General features: G+C 31.1%; 1 protein-coding gene across 1 annotated transcript; it reads left to right on the forward strand.

Moving 5' to 3' along the window:
- Positions 1-11,617: 11,617 nt before the first annotated feature.
- LOC112682359 (keratin, type I cytoskeletal 9-like) lies at positions 11,618-18,234 on the forward strand. Its single transcript, XM_025552932.1, has 4 exons — positions 11,618-11,791; positions 15,306-15,358; positions 16,668-16,900; positions 17,059-18,234. The coding sequence occupies exons 1-4, from the start codon at positions 11,771-11,773 to the stop codon at positions 18,171-18,173; spliced, it is 1,422 nt and encodes a 473-aa protein (XP_025408717.1). The 5' UTR covers positions 11,618-11,770; the 3' UTR covers positions 18,174-18,234.
- Positions 18,235-19,174: the final 940 nt, after the last annotated feature.

Here is a 19,174-nt window from a genome sequence, read left to right on the forward strand (position 1 = left end):
GATTCATATTTTAATTGCTGAGATTTCTCGAAATTTATCAACGTTGTACCGTTACGTGGATTAAAATAAAATGTAAGCATCATGGCCCCAAGACTCCAACGTTAGCTAAAAACTAGTAATCAATTTGTCTGTTATTTAATTTGTTTTGAAATCGTAATACTGCTGTTAAAATAATTATACAACTGAAAGATACCTATAATCTATACCAGAGGCGGCCAAACTTTTTTCAGCCACGATCTACTAAAAATATACTTCACCTTTGAAGATCGACTTTCTTGGAAATTTTTTTTATAAACCAGAATAAAAGATAAAAACTATACATATAAAACTTATCGATCATTTGTTCATAACCACCACGATTAATTTTCGTCCACGTGCCCTAAAAATAAATTCTAACATGATCAATTATGAAATTGTCCATGATTGACCATTTGGCCGCCCTTGATCTATACCCATTCAAAATATGTAATGTGGTCAAATATTTTGGTTTTCAGTACAACCATAACTTTAAAATCTAATGTTTTTACAATAGGTCGTAGATATTATACTGTCCAACTGTCATTGTTATCCATCGCCACGTTAATCACTTACATTATCATAGTTTAATTAGTGAAATATTGCCCCATTGGAGTTCACGGAACCAAAAATGTATTCTTATACTAATTTAGACTAGTTTATTAGAAAAATAATGAGGTCCATGACATAAAATTTGTCATACATAAATTAATTGATAGTAATAGAAGTAAGTAAGTAATATAAGTACTAGAACTAGTGTGTTTGTGTTATTCTACTGATTTGCTTATAAATATTATAATATAATATTTTTTTCACATACAAAAAATATATTTCATAATTGATTCAGTACAGAAAGTGAATATATATTAGATAATTACTTTTAAAATTATTATTAATTCATTGAAATATCTAATAGTAAAATGAATATGATGATGATATACCTACTTAAATAAATCATCTGAATCGTCATAATTTATTGGAAAGTGTTTTATACTCATAGTTGCGCCATATTTTTTTATGTATAAGTTTTGGGCTTTACACGTTTATTAAACTGAAATATTTGTAAAAAATAAAATCCCAATCGTTTTGATCACGTACCGTCATAAGGTCATGTCGTGAGAATCATCTTAAATATTTTAAAGATTAAAGACGATAAGTTGATAAATTTATACCATTTTTGATTTAAACAAGAATTTTATTTTATACATTTCCATTACGATAAATTTAATTTGATATTGAATCACGCTATATTAAATCGATTAAATAATCAATTAAAAAATTGCATTATTTTATATGGCAATGCGCAACCAATATAAATATTTTTGACTAGTTGTTTTTGGTCACATGATTTTAATGATTTATGATTTTTATCAAATAATAAATATCATCTGTTAATTTTATTCAATACTGCAACATTGATGAATACAAAGTGATTATTTTTTATTTGTTACACATTAATCAGAAATATACTTCACACATTTTTTTTTAGTAAAATACCATTAACACACACACTCCTCTAACGCAACACCGATTTTCGTTTACAAATAAATTTATAGTGATCAAGTTTTGAGTTGGCAATACCATAGTACTATGTAGGTTTGGCTCAGTTCTAGTTTCATTTATGTAAATTAATAATAATAAATCGTAAAAAGGTTTTCTTCGTTCGCATAAGTTTTTTAAACCATGCACGTGTCTATAATAATATGTTGCCCACGTGCGTAATCCATCTGTATGAATATACGTCCTCGTGAACAAATCGTATTTTGATGTGGACCAACAACATAAAAAAATTAATAATATATAAAAAACTCTCATCTAGCTGCTCGTATAAATGATCTGATGATCTTAATTTCGAGTGTAAAACTGTATGCTATAAAAGTGGATATTATAATCTATGATTTCTGCAGCGTCTCTCCTGCGTCCAGTACTTACCTCTCTTCCCTCTCTTGCACATGCGGTTTGAAAACCACTGCTCGACAGTGTGTTAGTAAAATTATTAATGTCTCGATTTAATAATTATTATACTCTTATTACTCTTATACATGAGTATTACTTAACTTATAGTGTTTGAAATTTCAAGATGTTAACGACTATTGTTTATCGAAACTTTTACCTCTTTTTGTAAACCAAACGTATAATTTATATATTGTAAACCGGAACTCCTCGGATTATTTACCGGCGTGACGATGAACCACGACGAAACGCATTCAAACAATATATAGGTATATAATATCAATGTAACTTTTTCAACTCAACACGCTCGTCTATTAGTTATTACATTTCATAGGTCACGCAGTATTTCGACTAATTTTCGGGCGTTTAATAAATGTGCGTGCTTGTGTGTGTGTGTGTGTGTGTGTGCACGTGTTCGCGTTCATTACGAACACGTTACACATTATCCGGTACAAATCGACGACAATAATATATTATCGACCGGTTTCTTGATCGGATGTTGAGCATCTCGTACCACTCACGAAACGTCTGGGCGTGCTGTTAAAACGTAACACATGCGCATCGAAAGATCATGAAAAAAATACGACCCGAGCAACTTTCAAACAAACTTCGATTACGTGATTTCCAATTGAGGGAATCTAAAAAACTCATAAGCCTATGCTTTCTCTATAATATACTATTAACTACTAAGTGGTCGATTTTCAGTTATTTGTTGGAAATTCTTTTTTTTCTTTTATACAGTCTTATATGGTTACATCAGCTGCTTTGCTTGATTAACAACAATCATCAATAACAATGTTGTAAACAGTATCGTAAAGATTTATTTTTATATCATATGAATATTTATAACTAACTGACTATATACTTTTAACTAATTCTATCTTTACCTTAAGGACAAGTGAGATACGAACCCCAGGTCCCCAAACTTATGGGGCACCCGACCAACAGAGACTGATAACTATCATTTACTTCTGTACATAATTGGCATAATAATAATAAATTAATGAGCGTAACCTATCTCAACTAAATACTTAACTATCAGGCTTAAATAATATAAGTAAGTTATAATTTAAAAATAATATTAAATAATATCCGTGATAAAATAATATCGTTAATTGATTTTTGAACAAAGAGGTACCTAGTCTAAAAATATCGTTACGAATTTCAAATGTTTGTTATAACCTTTTATCGTCTTATTAATTTAAAACTATATGAACTTATTTGTTCGTGTGATCACTATGTCACTTTTGTAGAGCCTCGTAAGACTAATACGAATAATACTGCTCTAGGATCTATAATTATGTATTATTATTATTATTTATTATTTTATTTTGTTCGTTTTATATTTTATAAAATAGTTTTCACTGTCTAAATTAAATTAAATTACTCTTTATCTCTAACTCAAACATAGCTTATGAGAGATAGATAATCATTATAATTCTGTATTTAAAAATGTGCAACTTGTATTTATATTATGATTTAACAAATAAAAAAATAAGAAAATAAAAAATATATAAGTGGACAATTTGTTCTTTGAGATTCTTTGCACGATTTTTTCACTCGGAAGAAAAAGAAAATAATGAAAAGTGTATACTATTCCTAGATAAAAAGTAATAACTCTCCGTCTTATACAAGCGTCTTTATTTTTTTTCTCATCCAGTTACCGTACTTACTACTGCACATGCAGGTTCATTAGGTATTTTAAATATCACCAGTCATCGCACAAAAATACCGTCAAAATTACATGACAGTCGAAAAATTGATTTTTCCCCTTTCAGATCTCATCGATCCGTTCATATCAGTACCGGACGTAATAATTGTATACTATTCCGGTATAAGGTATATATGAGTATATATATGTATGTATATAATGAACGGATGGATGGTGATCGTGCTGCGGCCGAAGAAATGCAACTTATTTAGGAACTAATTATGTTATCGTGCTGTAATAATATTTTTTAGTCGTACACCACGCGGTTCTTTCTCTCGGAAGAAAAGGAGAAAGACGATAAATAACGCGTATATACGGTTAAAAATAAAAAGCTATCGCGTCCGATCGCCGCAATCGTTTTTATTATTGTTTTTTTTTAAAAAAAAATTTTATTGTGCTCGCATATGCGTACGTAACACGCGCATGGCCATACAATTTGCCCGCGGAATCATGATGCGCGCACGACTCGCCGTTTTCTTCCTCCTCTCGCGAGATACGACGTCCCTGTAGGCCATTATCAACCTACGTTTAACATTAAAAAATATCTCATTATTACTATTATTATTAGACGAGTAGTTGCTGTATCTTCATCCGGAACGTGGCTGTATTTCCACCGCGAAATAAACATCCCATTACGTAAGTTCGGTACTTTTTTCTTCACTCGTAGACTAACCGAAGACATGTAATACTTGTGCATGTGTGTGTACCTGCTATATGATATTATGATACGATACGGCAGCAGTGAGGTGAAAGGACAAGCAGCTGCCATCTTCGTTGCCATGCAAGGGAACGTGCGCGCATCCGACGACGTAAGAAAACACGCGTAGTACGTGTAGGACTATACAGGGTAACGTAATATTCTCGAAGCACCTTTATATCGATTTATAAAATAAATTTGCTAGTTATTTATTTTTCTTTAATCGTTTTGAGACTTTTATTTTTATTTTCCTAGATGGCCACACGTATACTATTAATGTCGTAGGTCCTGCTTCGAAGCAGTACATTTTTCCAACAAATTGAACGCACGCAAAGCGAACACCAAACCTGCAGTGGTAAACGATTCGATAAGAGAGTTCAAAGTTAAAGACATTAAACACGAACTCGGTTAGTCTGAACTACCAGTCCGACATTTGATCATATACGTAAAATGTGTGTACCAATGATTCTGAAAAAATCATTAGTTTTAAATAGTACTTGAAAAAAAAAAATGAAAACCTTATAAACTACAGAGTGGCTTTACCGAAAATAAGTAAACCTTAATAAAATATTCTACAGATGTGAATGATGTGCACGTAGAACGATTGCAGTTAGGATAACAGATATATTAAAAACACGTATGTATATGTATCGATTTGTCGAACGTTGGACGTTAGAAAAAAATACATCCTGTATATGTTTATACCGAATATATCATGTATTCGTTTAAACCTTCGCCGAAAACGCCTATGGATATTATATATATTATTGATAATTTGCCATATACCGCGCGTTTAATTATTATATCGTTAAACACGATATTATTTCGTTTAATTTTTTTTTTTTCCTTTTACTTTTGATTTTTATTTTTTCTGCCGGCTACGTATTTCGTTTTCTTCGTCGCGATGGCATGTATGTGAAATTCTCGGAACGCGTTTGCCAAATCGCTTTCATTCGATACCGCGCGGCATACACGCGTCGTTTAAGTCTACACGCATACACAACGCGCGCGCGAACTGCTGTTCGCTTTTGTTTCGTCTCGGCCGTTGCCAGAAAACGAAATTCCGCACCGCACAAAATATTAACGCGTCACACCGTCAACGGGCCGACGTACGACGTACAACGCTTGTCGCGCGATTAATGTAATACAACATTATGACGACATAACGACCGACGGGAGTAAGGCTTGTACGGGACGGACGGGGAACGTACCGGTGCGATTACGGTACGCGTGGTTGTTAATGGTAATAAGTGTACGATTAAAATAAAACGTAAATCGATACGTTCAATTAGTTAAGCTGCACCGAGAATGCGAAATGCTGCAGAGCTGACTAATTAAATAAAACGCAGGACGGAAATTAATTACATTCCGTGAAAAGGAAACGTCTCCGTCGGTAGGACGCGTTAAACGACGCAGTGGATTGTTTCTGACGCGTAATATCAATTATAATTATTTGGATGAAGAACAATGTTGGTAGATAACGTTTGTGAAGGATGACTTGCAGGATATTAGGTAACACCTTACAGATGCTTGGTCCGAGCTTTTAACGGGTCTTACAATAATCTAATTGACCCGGGTTTTTCTATCAGCTTACGACACACGATATCCCGAACAGTGAAACTCGGGCGTATTATGATGATGTGGGCTGTGGAGTAAACAGTAATGTCGTGTGCAAATGGGAAAAATACCAACAAATTTTAAAACCTCCATTGCGCGTGCACAATGTATGATCATGCGTGAGAATCACACGTAACAATCGTCGTTAGCAGTCGTGATGCACCGATTAAATTAATAGTAAACCCTTTGGACACGAGGCTGAAATTTCGACAAACGATCAATATAGTGACTCCCAGGTATACCCGGGAATATGAAATGCCCACGCTCTACAGATATAATAGAACTTCGTGTGCTGTTAACGTTCGGATTATCGGAATCATTATTTTGCTCGTTCCTCGGAAACAGAAAACCGATAGTAGACACGGTAGACTCGATGTGTGTTAGTGTAACAGGTATTGTTCTCCGTAGATTTTTATATGGTTCAATAAAGTAGACGAATACGGACGAAATTATTTTGTACTATAGTATTCATGATCCTCGCATACGCAGACGTTTTTATTATGAACGGTGACTCACAAAGGTTACATTATACGCGTTGCGTAATACGAAAATATTAAAAAAAAAAAAAAAAAATAGGAAAGTATATTTTTATTCTACGAAATATGTAAATGCATTGTAACACAATCGGAAACGTAAAGGAAATCGTTTGTAAATATTACAGTCCGAGCAACTTTAATTATATGTTTGTTGTACATACGTAAACAACTACAACCAAATAAGATACTTACAACACATGGGATAAATCAATGTGTCTTATAACTAGCCGATTTTTCCGTATGATTCATTGGCATTCAATTAATAATCACTAACTAGGTGGCGATAATTTAAAAATATAAAAAAATTTGTAGATTATAAAATAACGACCATAATATACGATGGATTATGAAACGTTTATTGCTATTTTACAATCCAATCATAACAACAAACGTAATGTCTATGTATTTTATAGGGTTATAAACCTTTTATATAATACGAGATGTATTTCAGTTAGTGTCTTCAGATAAATGTTACCAAACTGTGCAACTTTTCGTAGTTTGGTTAATCATCAGCTATATTTTATACGATCAAAACTTCATTTAAATTTATTTAAAACATTTTCGTTTTATATTAATTTTGATGTACGTCGTATAAATATATATTTCAAATAATTGTTTTATAGTATAATGCCGTTTATTTATAAGTGAGCTGGCCATAAAAAATAAAATTAAAATTTATAATAATCATAAACATGTATACGAGCACTTCTAATGTCTATAATATCGAATGTATCGAAAACGTCATACGGAAATTGTCGGCGGTCGTCTAAGGATTGAGAAATCAATCATTTTGAGTTGACACTGTGGACAGTATTGGAAAAAAACTCATAAAACTCAGCCTTGCACAACTGTAATTATGAGTGCTGCAACATCCAACACCTACTGTTCTGGTACACAACCACGTTACATTAATAACTAATAGACATATTAACTTTCCAACTTCTATTCCAGCTAGGGAATCAATTTCACCAGAATCTGACTATTTTAAACTTAAAAAACATCACTCGATGTATGCATAACTGTTCATCTATTTATATAATAAACAATGAGTTCATTATGGTAATTTATATACAAATATGAAAAAATGCTGCTAATATCATGACGCGTACAGTCAGTTTATTTTTTTACATTTTCCAGATGGAACTTTGAAGAAAAATCTTGAATACATTGTGGTTGAAAAACTTAAAATTTTTTCTAGTCAACTAAATTATGATTAGATGAACAAAATTCAAAATATACATTTACTAAACATGTTGATATTTCATATTCCATATAATGCATATAATTAATCGTAATTAGTTTGAAAGTTTTATAGAATGGTGCCAAAAAATGTAACGTAAATTAAATGTTTATCATAGAAAAAACTTAAGTTAAAAAAATGATTATACTTATCAAATTGTCATAGTAATCGTTCTCAGATATCTGATTGTTATGAAATATAACAATCAGATATCTGATTGTTATGAAATATAACTCTTAGCGTCTTAGTGTTGTAATTATACAATCAGTATTAAAATTATTTTCAAAAACGCATGTAGTAAATTTTATTAATTAATTAAATCACAATAAAAAATATCTTTTTCATGTTTGACGTTAAATTATTAAACTAAGGTTATATGTATTTTTTCAATAAAACATAATTTTCACGAATAAATATTATATAAATTCAAATGTATAGAATAACAATATATCAATTATGGTCTTCATGTGTCTTTATAATATAGGTATTTCAATTTTCAAAAATGTTGATAAATTATCATCACTTATTAATATAAATTACAACTTATTATTTGTTATATTTTAAATCACAAAAACGATTTTTGCGAAATGCCAATAAAATTTTTTATGTGATACTTTATTATTATAGTATTTATAAATCGTATTAACATTTATTTTGTTTTTTACTTAATTTAATTATAAAAATAATTATTTAATGCTGGTGTCAAATACACAGAGTCCTGTGAATTAATTTCCAGATTTAGCAGCATAATACGCCATTTTTTCCCTATTATTCCATGATTAATTAAAATTATGAAAATGTTCAATAAATAATCTCGTTACGTGAAATTCTAAAATTATTGTACAACAATAATAATTGTGACGAGGGATAGTGCTCATCCAATTGTGTACAACCACAATTAGTGACGTTTTATTTCCATGCGATGTTCCAATATAATTGATTCATTCTGCCTTCTCGTTTAATAAAAATCCACAGTGACAAATACAAGTATCACACGTCAACTGATTTCTCTTAGACCATAATATTATGACTAATGCACGCATGGTTGTATTGTAGTACGCAGTTTATACAATAGTGTTCAATAATAGAAACTACAGAGAAAAATTTTAGAAATATCTGTGAATTAGTTATTCAATATTGTTAACCAATTATGTATAATGGTTAAAACATATTTTCTTGCAGTACATTCGTTTGCGAAACACATAAAAGCACATAAATAAAGAATACCCGCAGGCCATACCGTATAGTTTTATTTCCGCAGAGTTTTCACATTGTTCGTGTTCCGACTCTTACGTACGATTACGATTTAATTAGAATAAAACAGTTGAAGAGCGACTTCCCGTTCTCTTTGAAGATACTCGAGTCGGTTTGATACAATAGCGAGTTGATTATACATATAATATAATATAGGAATACAATCAATTATTATAAACAAGTCGTAAATTGTATGATGTTCACAACAAATTATAAAATTTATAGAAAATGCATAGCGAAATGGGAGTAAATACTTCTCAGTGTCCAACTGAATAAAACATTTTTTAAATCCATACTATTCGATTGCAATCCATAGAATATCGTAAGATTGTATAGAAAAAATGTATATTATTTTTTATTAAGAAGAATCTCTAGAGATTAAATAATAATAATTATATAAAATTGTGATGAATTCTGAAAAAGTCTATTTTATGTTTTAAAATTTTTTTTAGTTGTTGAAGTATAATTTATATTATAATTAATATGGAAATTTATGCGTAAATAATCTAGTCTAATAAATATTCAAATTTCCAAAATGATAATTATAAATTGGGGAAAATTTTATATACATAAAACTATCAAAATTCTGAATTTTGTTCGAAATGGTAAATTACTCAATTAATTTTAAAAATTAACTGCACCTTAACTATAAAATAATATAATTAATTATGGTTCTATTGACCTTATACACATAATTTATATTATATGATCAAAATCGAATACAAAAGATTATTTTTATTAATTATGGCTCAAAAAAATGATCAAAAAAAAAAAAAAACAAACATGAATTTAAACTTCGAAGGTAATTGTTCAAAAAATATTTTATCGAAATCACATTGACCTCAATATAATATAATATATTAAATATTAAAAATTCAAATAACTAAGGTATATCTAATCGTTTGTAAGTGTAAATTAAATAATCCTACTAGCAAAAAATAATTATATACCCATGTCCTTTAGAATTTACCTATTCAGGTTAATATCCTTGAATAGCATATAATTTAAAAGATTTTTGTTTGTTAAAACAGAAAACAAACAATTTTAATAAATAAATGTTATACGTCAAGATTTGTGACTTTTTAATAATATTTGAAATTTTTTAAACATTTGAATAATATGTATATCATTATAATGGGTACTATGTAAGGCAATATATGTTATATTATTTAAATTATAATAATTAACAATTTTAATAATAATATTAAATTATACTTACATAGTATTTATATAATTTTATTATTATAATTTATATAATATTTTTATTACATTATGTTAATATGTTAATATTAAGTGTAATAGGTATATTAACATATTATAATAGGAACTATGTATGGTATAAATTATAGTTTTATTAATCCAATTAAATATGATCACTCTAGTTGAAAGGAGAAAACTGATTGATTAAACGTTTCTATATAAAATTGTAAATGGTTTAAACTTTCTTGAATTACTCAGTTACTTAACCTTTAATGTTCTTCATTGTCTTACTAGATCTAAAAATACATTTTATATTCAATTTCAAAAAATAAATTATGCAATTGTCTTGCCTTTAAATGTATTAAAATGAAATTAGTTAATGACGTCCAGGTTGATTTATTTCATTTTCATATTTTTGATTCTTTTTGTAATAATATTACTTATTTACATAGATACATTTATTCTTTTTTTTACCATGCACATATATTTTTTTTAATCTTTTTTTATTTATTTTTTTTTATTTAGCTTTTACGAGCCATTTAGGCTCTTTGCTTCTAACACCAATTTTCCCCTAACATCTCTTGCGTATTTTTTTTACCTTTACTGTCCAAAATTAACTTTATATTCTAATTGTTTTATGTTTATTTTTTATTTTTATTCAGTCAAATAGATTTAAGTTGCAAGTTTAAAAACTATCATATACAACTTGTAATTGGGCTCGTCCCATTTGTATAAATAAAATTAAAAAATAAAATGTTAATGCTTAACAAAACATCTAAGAAGTTTTGTTTTTCTTAAAATAAAGCTCAAAACTAAAATTAATTCAAATAAAAACGAATAAAATTCAAATTAAAACAAAATTATCGTAATGATTCTATACAACAGTTATTTCTATTAAAATGTCGATCGGTTTACTGCACTGAATTTTTTTTGGATATTGTAACATAAATATTTTTATTTTTGCGATAAGCTTTATATTATAAATACGAAGAAAAAAAAGTTAAATAGCCATTTTTTTTAATTCAAAACTCATAATATTCCTATCCAACTACCTTGCATACGACCTACCACAAATAACTACTATTATCCAATTAAATTAACGATCCACGTGGTAAGAGGACGGTAGGTAATAAACTATTAAAATTGTTCTTGCAAGTTCACAGACGGTAAAAAACGAACGTGACTCTTTGGTATGCTTTCGTAAGAGATCATTTTATTATTATATCATGTATTCATCATTTTAGGCGATTATACCTACCACCTGGAGACGCCTTGTTTTCCGTCACCGCCACCGCGATCGCTTAGACATACAATTACTCGTAACCAGGAGCCCCACCGCAGACATTCGACTTTACGGTTTGTGACTTTCGGATATAAAAACGTTGGACGCCAGCTAGGTTTTCATTCTGATGTACGCCGGTGATTTCGGTGACTGCAAGGATCCTGCGATATTATTATTTGCTGCGAACGGTGTGGACCATATTTCGAGTTAACTGTATTTTCAACAAACATCCGACGCCTGTCGATTGTATTATTATACTCTCAACATGAATACTTTATCAATCGCAGTAAGTAAACAACAATATAAACATTTATTACGTGGATCTGCGAGTTTACCATATTCTTACTCTCGGAACAAAAATTTTTTATCGATAAAACATATACATTTTTAAATAAATTTGAGTAGTGTAATTATTTTAAAGAGTATATAAACAAATTTTACAAATTATCGACAACTTGTATTGATTTTATTAATGGATACCGGTTTTTTTTTTTAAATTAAATAATTACTTCATCCGATAAAGATTAAAATATTTTTATTTATAAACACTCAAATTCAATAAGAGTTATTTTTAAATATCTAGACTTTCTCAATTCTAAGTTTCTGAATTTTTCATACGTATACTGTTTATTAATTGAAATCGAAATATTTTATTAAACCATACTCATTCTGAAAATATTTAAGAATATCCACCATTAAAATTATTTTACGTATTAAAAACGATACAAAAAATAGTATAAAAAATATAATGACTATCGTGCATGTCTTATAATGTTTACCCATTCAAGTTTGAATAAAACTGATATTCATGATAAATATCATGGATTTCAATTACTTTTTGGATAATTCGGACTAACTCACATACACATTAAATTTTTAATTGTAGAGTAATTTAATTTGTACGATAACAATACTTTATGATTTCCATTAAAATCATGTGCTTGTCTAATTTCACTAGTCTAATTTGCCATTCAAATATTTTCCTAGCTGTTTTCATCATTTTTATAGCCATTATACGAGTAATAATAATTATTTATAATCTTTTACAAATATTTTATTTATTGTTTTTAAGATAATGTTATGAAATAAATTCATAATTTCAAAAATAATAATTTTTACGAACAGGATTAAAAAATGTCAATTCTTTGAAACTATCTTGAAAACGTTACGAAAAAACTAATGATACAATTTCGACCTACTTCAAAATATATATCTAGCCGAAACTTATTATCTAATCGACCATTGAATATAAGATTTCTTAAGAGTTTCAAAATAAGCTAAAATATATACACAACATAATAATAGCTTCTTTTCATTTGTACATTTGTAATGAAAATGTCATACATAATGTTTACATGTATAAAAAACGTCAAAAACATCAAAGTTAAAAATTAGTTATACCATAAATAAATTCGATCTATTATTACAATATTGAATACTAATCTAAAATATCAATATTATTTTCAAAACACACTTCACAATTCACAATTCTAAAACACACGTATCATTCAAAATATGTTGTATTCTGTAAAATTAAGATGTAATAGTCTTACCGATGATATTTTCGAAATTATCCCGAGTACCAAATAGGTACAATAAAATCAAACGTTTTATACCATTCTACTTATTCTAACATAATATTCATTATACAATTTACTCAGTCGCTGTAATCATTGATTGCATAGATTTAATAAATTTCAATTTAAATATTTAAATAAAAAAGTAATTATAGTTTTGTTCAGAACAATTGGTCTCGCTTCGTTAGAATTTTGTCAGAATAGTATAATTTCAATGTCGGTAATTCGTCTTGCTTCAATTGTCCCGATAAGGATTTAGTCTCGCGGGAAATGCATTTTTTTTCAGTAGCCGATCATTTGGCCACGATTATCTTATATGTAGCATTTTTCCAATCTAAAAGTAATTAATAATCGTTGCATTCTAAAAATGATTCAGAGCGAAACACAGCGTGTGCGTTATGGGGTGTCAAAAGTAAATTCAGGGTTTTCCAATTTTTGAACAGATCATCGAGCAAAACTCGTGAAACCAAGGAGCTGAAATGATTCGCGCGTTTACAAAAATAAAATCAAATCTTCTGTCCATTGGATATGGTCGCAAGAGTACACATATTGATATTCCCGGGACGACTAATCCACCGAGAGCGAACGAATACGTTGAACACAATAATAATATAATATCGAATTAACGAACTCAATAAATACGCATAAGCGTATCTAGTGAGAGGATTGGATGGGCTTAGCTTCTTCGGTACGAATATCTAAGATCGCCTTAGAATTATTTGCTATTTATTTCGTTCAAGTAAATTGTTCTTGTTGTGTTGAACTCGTGGCGAATAGCAATAATACATAAATACGTAAATATAATGTACATATAAATCGGTTTTGTTATTATTTACAATTATTATTATTTTTAAATTCAAGAATGTTATTAACATTAATCGTGTAAAGAGGGGGTGGGAGGGTTAAGCTTACGTACACGTATATGTATAGTGGGCTTCAGCTCTCCAAACATATTTGATCACCCTGCACGCCAATGCAAATATGATTACAAACATCAACATCAGATTTTCGTACGAGAAACGGTAACGTTCGTCAATAATACACTTTCTCGGACCGTTAAAAACGTGAAATCGCGGTAGGTACACCCGATTCGGCTGATGGAAATCATTGCAGATTTACATACGATATTGTCCGACTCGCACGATGTCTTAACCAAAAGTTGTTTCGAACATTGCACTACGTTTCATGCAATAACAATAACAATACGTTATATCCGCGCGAGTAATTCACGCGGTAGAACGGCTGTGTTTACGAGTACATCTGTGTGCGCGTGTGTGTGTTACCGTTTACGCCCATCGGGCACACATACACACACCGATACTCGATAATCGTCCGATCGGCAAATCACGACCGCGATCACAAACGTACATATCTTCCGTCACGACGTCACCGCACCGATGTAATGAGATTTTGTTACGTTACGCTGTACTTCCGGACCGCGTGCAGTTACCGAGTTCACCCTCGTCCGACGGTAGGCACGCGCATAAACCAGAGGCGGTCGGAGAACGTTCACTTCTTACCCGGAGCAGATCGAATAACATCTACCGCCGAACAATTCATTCTCGGCCCGTTCGATTTACCTCATAACTCGGCTGTTTTTGAACGTTTAACACGGTTTTATTTATTACTATAAACATATGCCGTTCGTGTGGGTTTAATTTTGTACCGAGTTGTGTAATGTGTTTGACCGAGAATCGCCTGCGTTTAAGCGATTAGTTTTTGTCATTCCGATTTCTCTATTTTTTTTTTTCTTCTCTCTCCGTTTACCGGGACACGGACCGCCACGGTAGAAGTTTCTGACTTAGTGGTCGCTAAGGGAAAGCGACGGGTCGGCTCCAGAGACCACGTCGGCCGGTCCGTGGTACTTCTCGCGGATCGCATCCCGAATCCGGCAGTTTAACGCGTTCACGTGCGACGTGCCCACCCGTCGCGGCGGTACGTGGTCTGGCGTGTCCCGCGCTCCCGGAAACGAACGGTTTCGTCCGGTTTGCCCGAATGCTGGAAACCTTTCACCACCGCGCGCGCGTGACCCCGACGTGACCGCGCCGACCGGTAAAGTCCGCGCGCTGCTCTTCCTCAAACTAGTTCCTCTGCGCAAACTCTCTCACGCCCACGCGCGCGTGCCTACCCATCCGTTCGCGTCACCGGATGCGAAGAAACATAGACTGGCGACGTAACAAGTCTGGGTGTACACGACCATAATGTTTTTCTTGTGTTTTTCAGGTATGCTGCTTGCTCGCGGTCGCCGGCACGTACGCAACTTTCGGCAAGGAACAGTAAGCATAATATTGTAGTATAATTATAGTTGTATATTATATAATTTAGCCATGCGATTCGTACGGAATAAGCGAATGAAAAACATCCAAACCTGTACATTGCAATTCGCCTTGATCCCTTCAATGACTATAACATGTTTCACTGAATTGCAGTATTAACTTAGAAATTAAAAACAAATGATTCATTCTAAATTAAAAATAGTCCCACTCTTTTTTACATAGTATTAATATTTTTCAATATTATGATCCGTAAACCAATGTGGAAATCCAAGCGAAATTATTTTAATACATATGATCGAGAATGAAATTGTTTCTTACATAGTTACACTGTATAAACATTTATAAACAGGGCTAGAATTTGTATGTAATAAAAAATTGTAAAATAAGTATTTTAATTTTTATGAGGTACACGCAAAAATATAGTTACAAAAAAAAAATTATTTATTGAAAAACATCAGTGATTGGCTGATTGTCTTAATATAATATAATTGAGATTAAAAATTAAAAATTATTTATTTATTCTTTGCATACATATTTATTATTATTTTAGAAATAAAATGTAAAACTTATATTCAATAGCAGAAATACATGTGTTATATGGCCACATATTTTTTTAAATTGTCGAATATGTACCAAATATGACTGTATTTATAAAAATAAAATTTATGTTTGACAAAAAACCAAATTAGGTATATACTTTGATCAGTTTAATTATTACGGGCTCAAATACAATAAATAAGATCATACTAAATATGCAAAAATATGCATAAAGCTCAATATATGCAAAAACATACAAAATAAAAATAGTACCATTTTCATCAGAATAATATAAATTATGGACGTTATTCACTAAAACTCCATTTGGACATAGCGAAAAAAAAATGCTGTTGCATACAAATATAACCCTGATCATAAATTATATTTTAAATAATTTAGTAAATAAATCTTACTTAAAATAGAATCGAACAACTTTCATTTAACGTTTAAACAGTACATATTAATAATTATATAAACTACCAACCACTCAATTCAACTGATGATCGAACGTGAAACTAATTAAGATGACTGTGAATTATTTATTATTTAAAATCTCTGATTTCTCCCTATAAACAAAAATACTTATTCATAAATTTTATTATAAACATAACATACCTTTCTTGTTGTAATATATTATTCATTTTAATCCTAATAGTATTAAATATGAACAAAACGTCAATATATATTCTATATTATTAACTAATATTAAGAATATGATAAATTTCTATCTATATAAATGCTAAATCATAATTTTTATAAAAATTAATTACAGTGTACATATTCGTGTGCATGTACCAACCATTGTGAAAGAAGTTTATGTAAAAAAACCAGTTCATCACTATGAATCCCATGATGAACATTATGATCATGGTAGCTCATCCGGTGGTTATGGAGGATCATCTAGTGGCTATGGAGGATCATCCGGTAGTCACGGAGGATCATCCAGTGGTTATGGAGGATCCTCAAGTAGCTATATTGGTGGTGGAGGAGATGACTCGTATGATGGTAAGATCATTATTATAATCACATATTTTAAATTACGACTTCACATACATTTATTTTATAACCATCCTCCTTATCTCGATTTAGATTTGATAATAGGTTCATATATAAAACTAAATACTTATACCATGTGAATAATATGAGTAAAAATATGAATTTAGGTCATGGAAGTTCTGGCATTTACGATTCTGGATCAAGTGGGCATGGTGGTAGCAGCTATGATGACAGTTCATCAGGCAGTTACAGCAGTGGACCATCTTCATTGGATGAGTATGATTCCAGTGACCATGGTTCTTCAGGATACAGCGGATCTTCCGGTGGTCATGGTGGTTCTTCGGGCGGCTATGTTAGCTCACCAATAAGTTACAGTAGTTCTTCGGGAAGCCATGGTGGTTCGTCAGGAAAATATGGTGGCTCTTCTGGAAGTTACGGAGGCTCTTCCGGAGGTTATGGTGGTTCTTCAAGTGGCATTCTATTTAGCGGGTATTCTGCTGGACACCACAAAGGATCATCTGGTGGATATGGTGGAAGTTCTTCTGGAGGATATGGAGGCGGCTCATTCGGTGGGGGACATGGTGGAAGCTCATCTGGAGGATACGGGGGTAGCTCATTCAGTGGAGGACACAGAGGAAGTTCATCTGGAGGATACGGAGGCAGTTCATCAGGAGGATATGGTGGCAGCTCATTCGGTGGAGCACACGGTGGAAGCTCATCTGGAGGATACGGAGGTGGCTCATCTGGAGGATACGGAGGTAGCTCAATCAGTGGAGGACACGGAGGCAGTTCTGGAGGATACGGAGGCAGTTCATCAGGAGGATATGGTGGCAGCTCATTCAGTGGAGCACACGGTGGAAGCTCATCTGGAGGATACGGTGGTGGCTCATCAGGAGGATATGGTGGCAGCTCATTTGGTGGAGGACATGGAGGAAGTTCGTTTGGAGGGCTTGGGGGAGGTTCATCTGGAGGATACGGAGGAAGTTCATTTGGAGGACACGGGGGTGGTTCATCAGGAGGATATGGTGGAGGTTCATCTGGAGGATATGGAGGTAGTTCATTTGGAGGACTTGGAGGTAGTTCATTTGGAGGACACGGAGGAAGTTCATCTGGAGGATACGGAGGAAGTTTCAGTTTCGATGATTTATCTGGTAGTGGACATGGTTCTAGTTCTGGTGGTTTTGGTGGTTACGCAGGTGGTAGTGGTGGAGACACTTATTCAGCCCCGGGACAAGATAGCTATGGACCTCCAGGAAGCAGTTTCCCTTATACTAAAAAATAAGCCATTGCGAAATTTCAAAACAAATAGGTTATTTTATAATACGAATTTATGTTTAAAATGTTTAATTTTGTTTTATTGTTACATACGTTATTAGCTATTAATTTGTATCTAATGCGGAAACAATATTTAAAGTTTCCCTGTTCTAAGACTGAATATTCTGTTTTTATTAATAATTAAAATAAATACCATTTATTAAATAGAAAAAAGATGCATTTTTATTTATAATTTAAAATTAAAGCTACATATCTGAAAAATAAAACTTGAAATACATTTAATTTTATAAATACTGGAATGTTTGAACAATTCAATACATTGATAGATAATAGCTTTAAGTTTATTGAAATATTTACTATTCACTATACACATAAAAAAAAAGTCATATAATTAATTTGGTACAATTTTGTACATTAAGAATACATTTATTAAATTATTAAAATAATAATTATTTTATTTACTTAGCAACGAAAATATTTATTCGTATTAGTTACCCGTAATGTTACTATTTTTATTTTAGTAACATCATATATTTTATTCTAAAATGCAATAAAAGGAGATAGATTAACTTATAAGATAGTAAAAATTGTTATATTTAAAAATAATTTAAATTCATATTTAAATTAATTATTTTATTCATGCCAATTTCTTATAAAAATGAAATCTTTGCATTTCACTTGCTGGACATATTTTGTTTCAAATGTAAAAAATTATAAATAATCGATAGTATATCCTATAAAGCAGGGTTGGGCAACTGGCGGTCCACGGGACGTATACGGCCTGCGAGTATTTTTTTATTTGGCCCGTACTATATTTTAAAATTATATCAAACAATTTTAAATTTTATCGTCTATACTTTAACTAATTGATATAATAATTGTTATCTAGTATTAAACATCGTTAAATGTCTAAATATCATATTTATGTATACGCATAGCTTTCAACCATAGCTGTTTGTACCGCACTGTATTAGTTTCTTCGTATCATTCGTGTCGTGCTATCGTATG

Source organism: Sipha flava, unplaced genomic scaffold, assembly GCF_003268045.1.
Source record: "Sipha flava isolate LNK unplaced genomic scaffold, YSA_version1 202_pilon_pilon, whole genome shotgun sequence".
Lineage (NCBI taxonomy): Eukaryota > Metazoa > Arthropoda > Insecta > Hemiptera > Aphididae > Sipha > Sipha flava.

Bases quoted from the DNA above. Each gene is read 5' to 3' on its own strand.
- LOC112682359 (XM_025552932.1), top strand. From the start codon at position 11,771: ATGAATACTTTATCAATCGCA. The intron at 11,792-15,305 runs GTAAGTAAACAA...TGTGTTTTTCAG, and splicing joins TGAATACTTTATCAATCGCA to GTATGCTGCTTGCTCGCGGT. The intron at 16,901-17,058 runs GTAAGATCATTA...ATATGAATTTAG, and splicing joins AGGAGATGACTCGTATGATG to GTCATGGAAGTTCTGGCATT.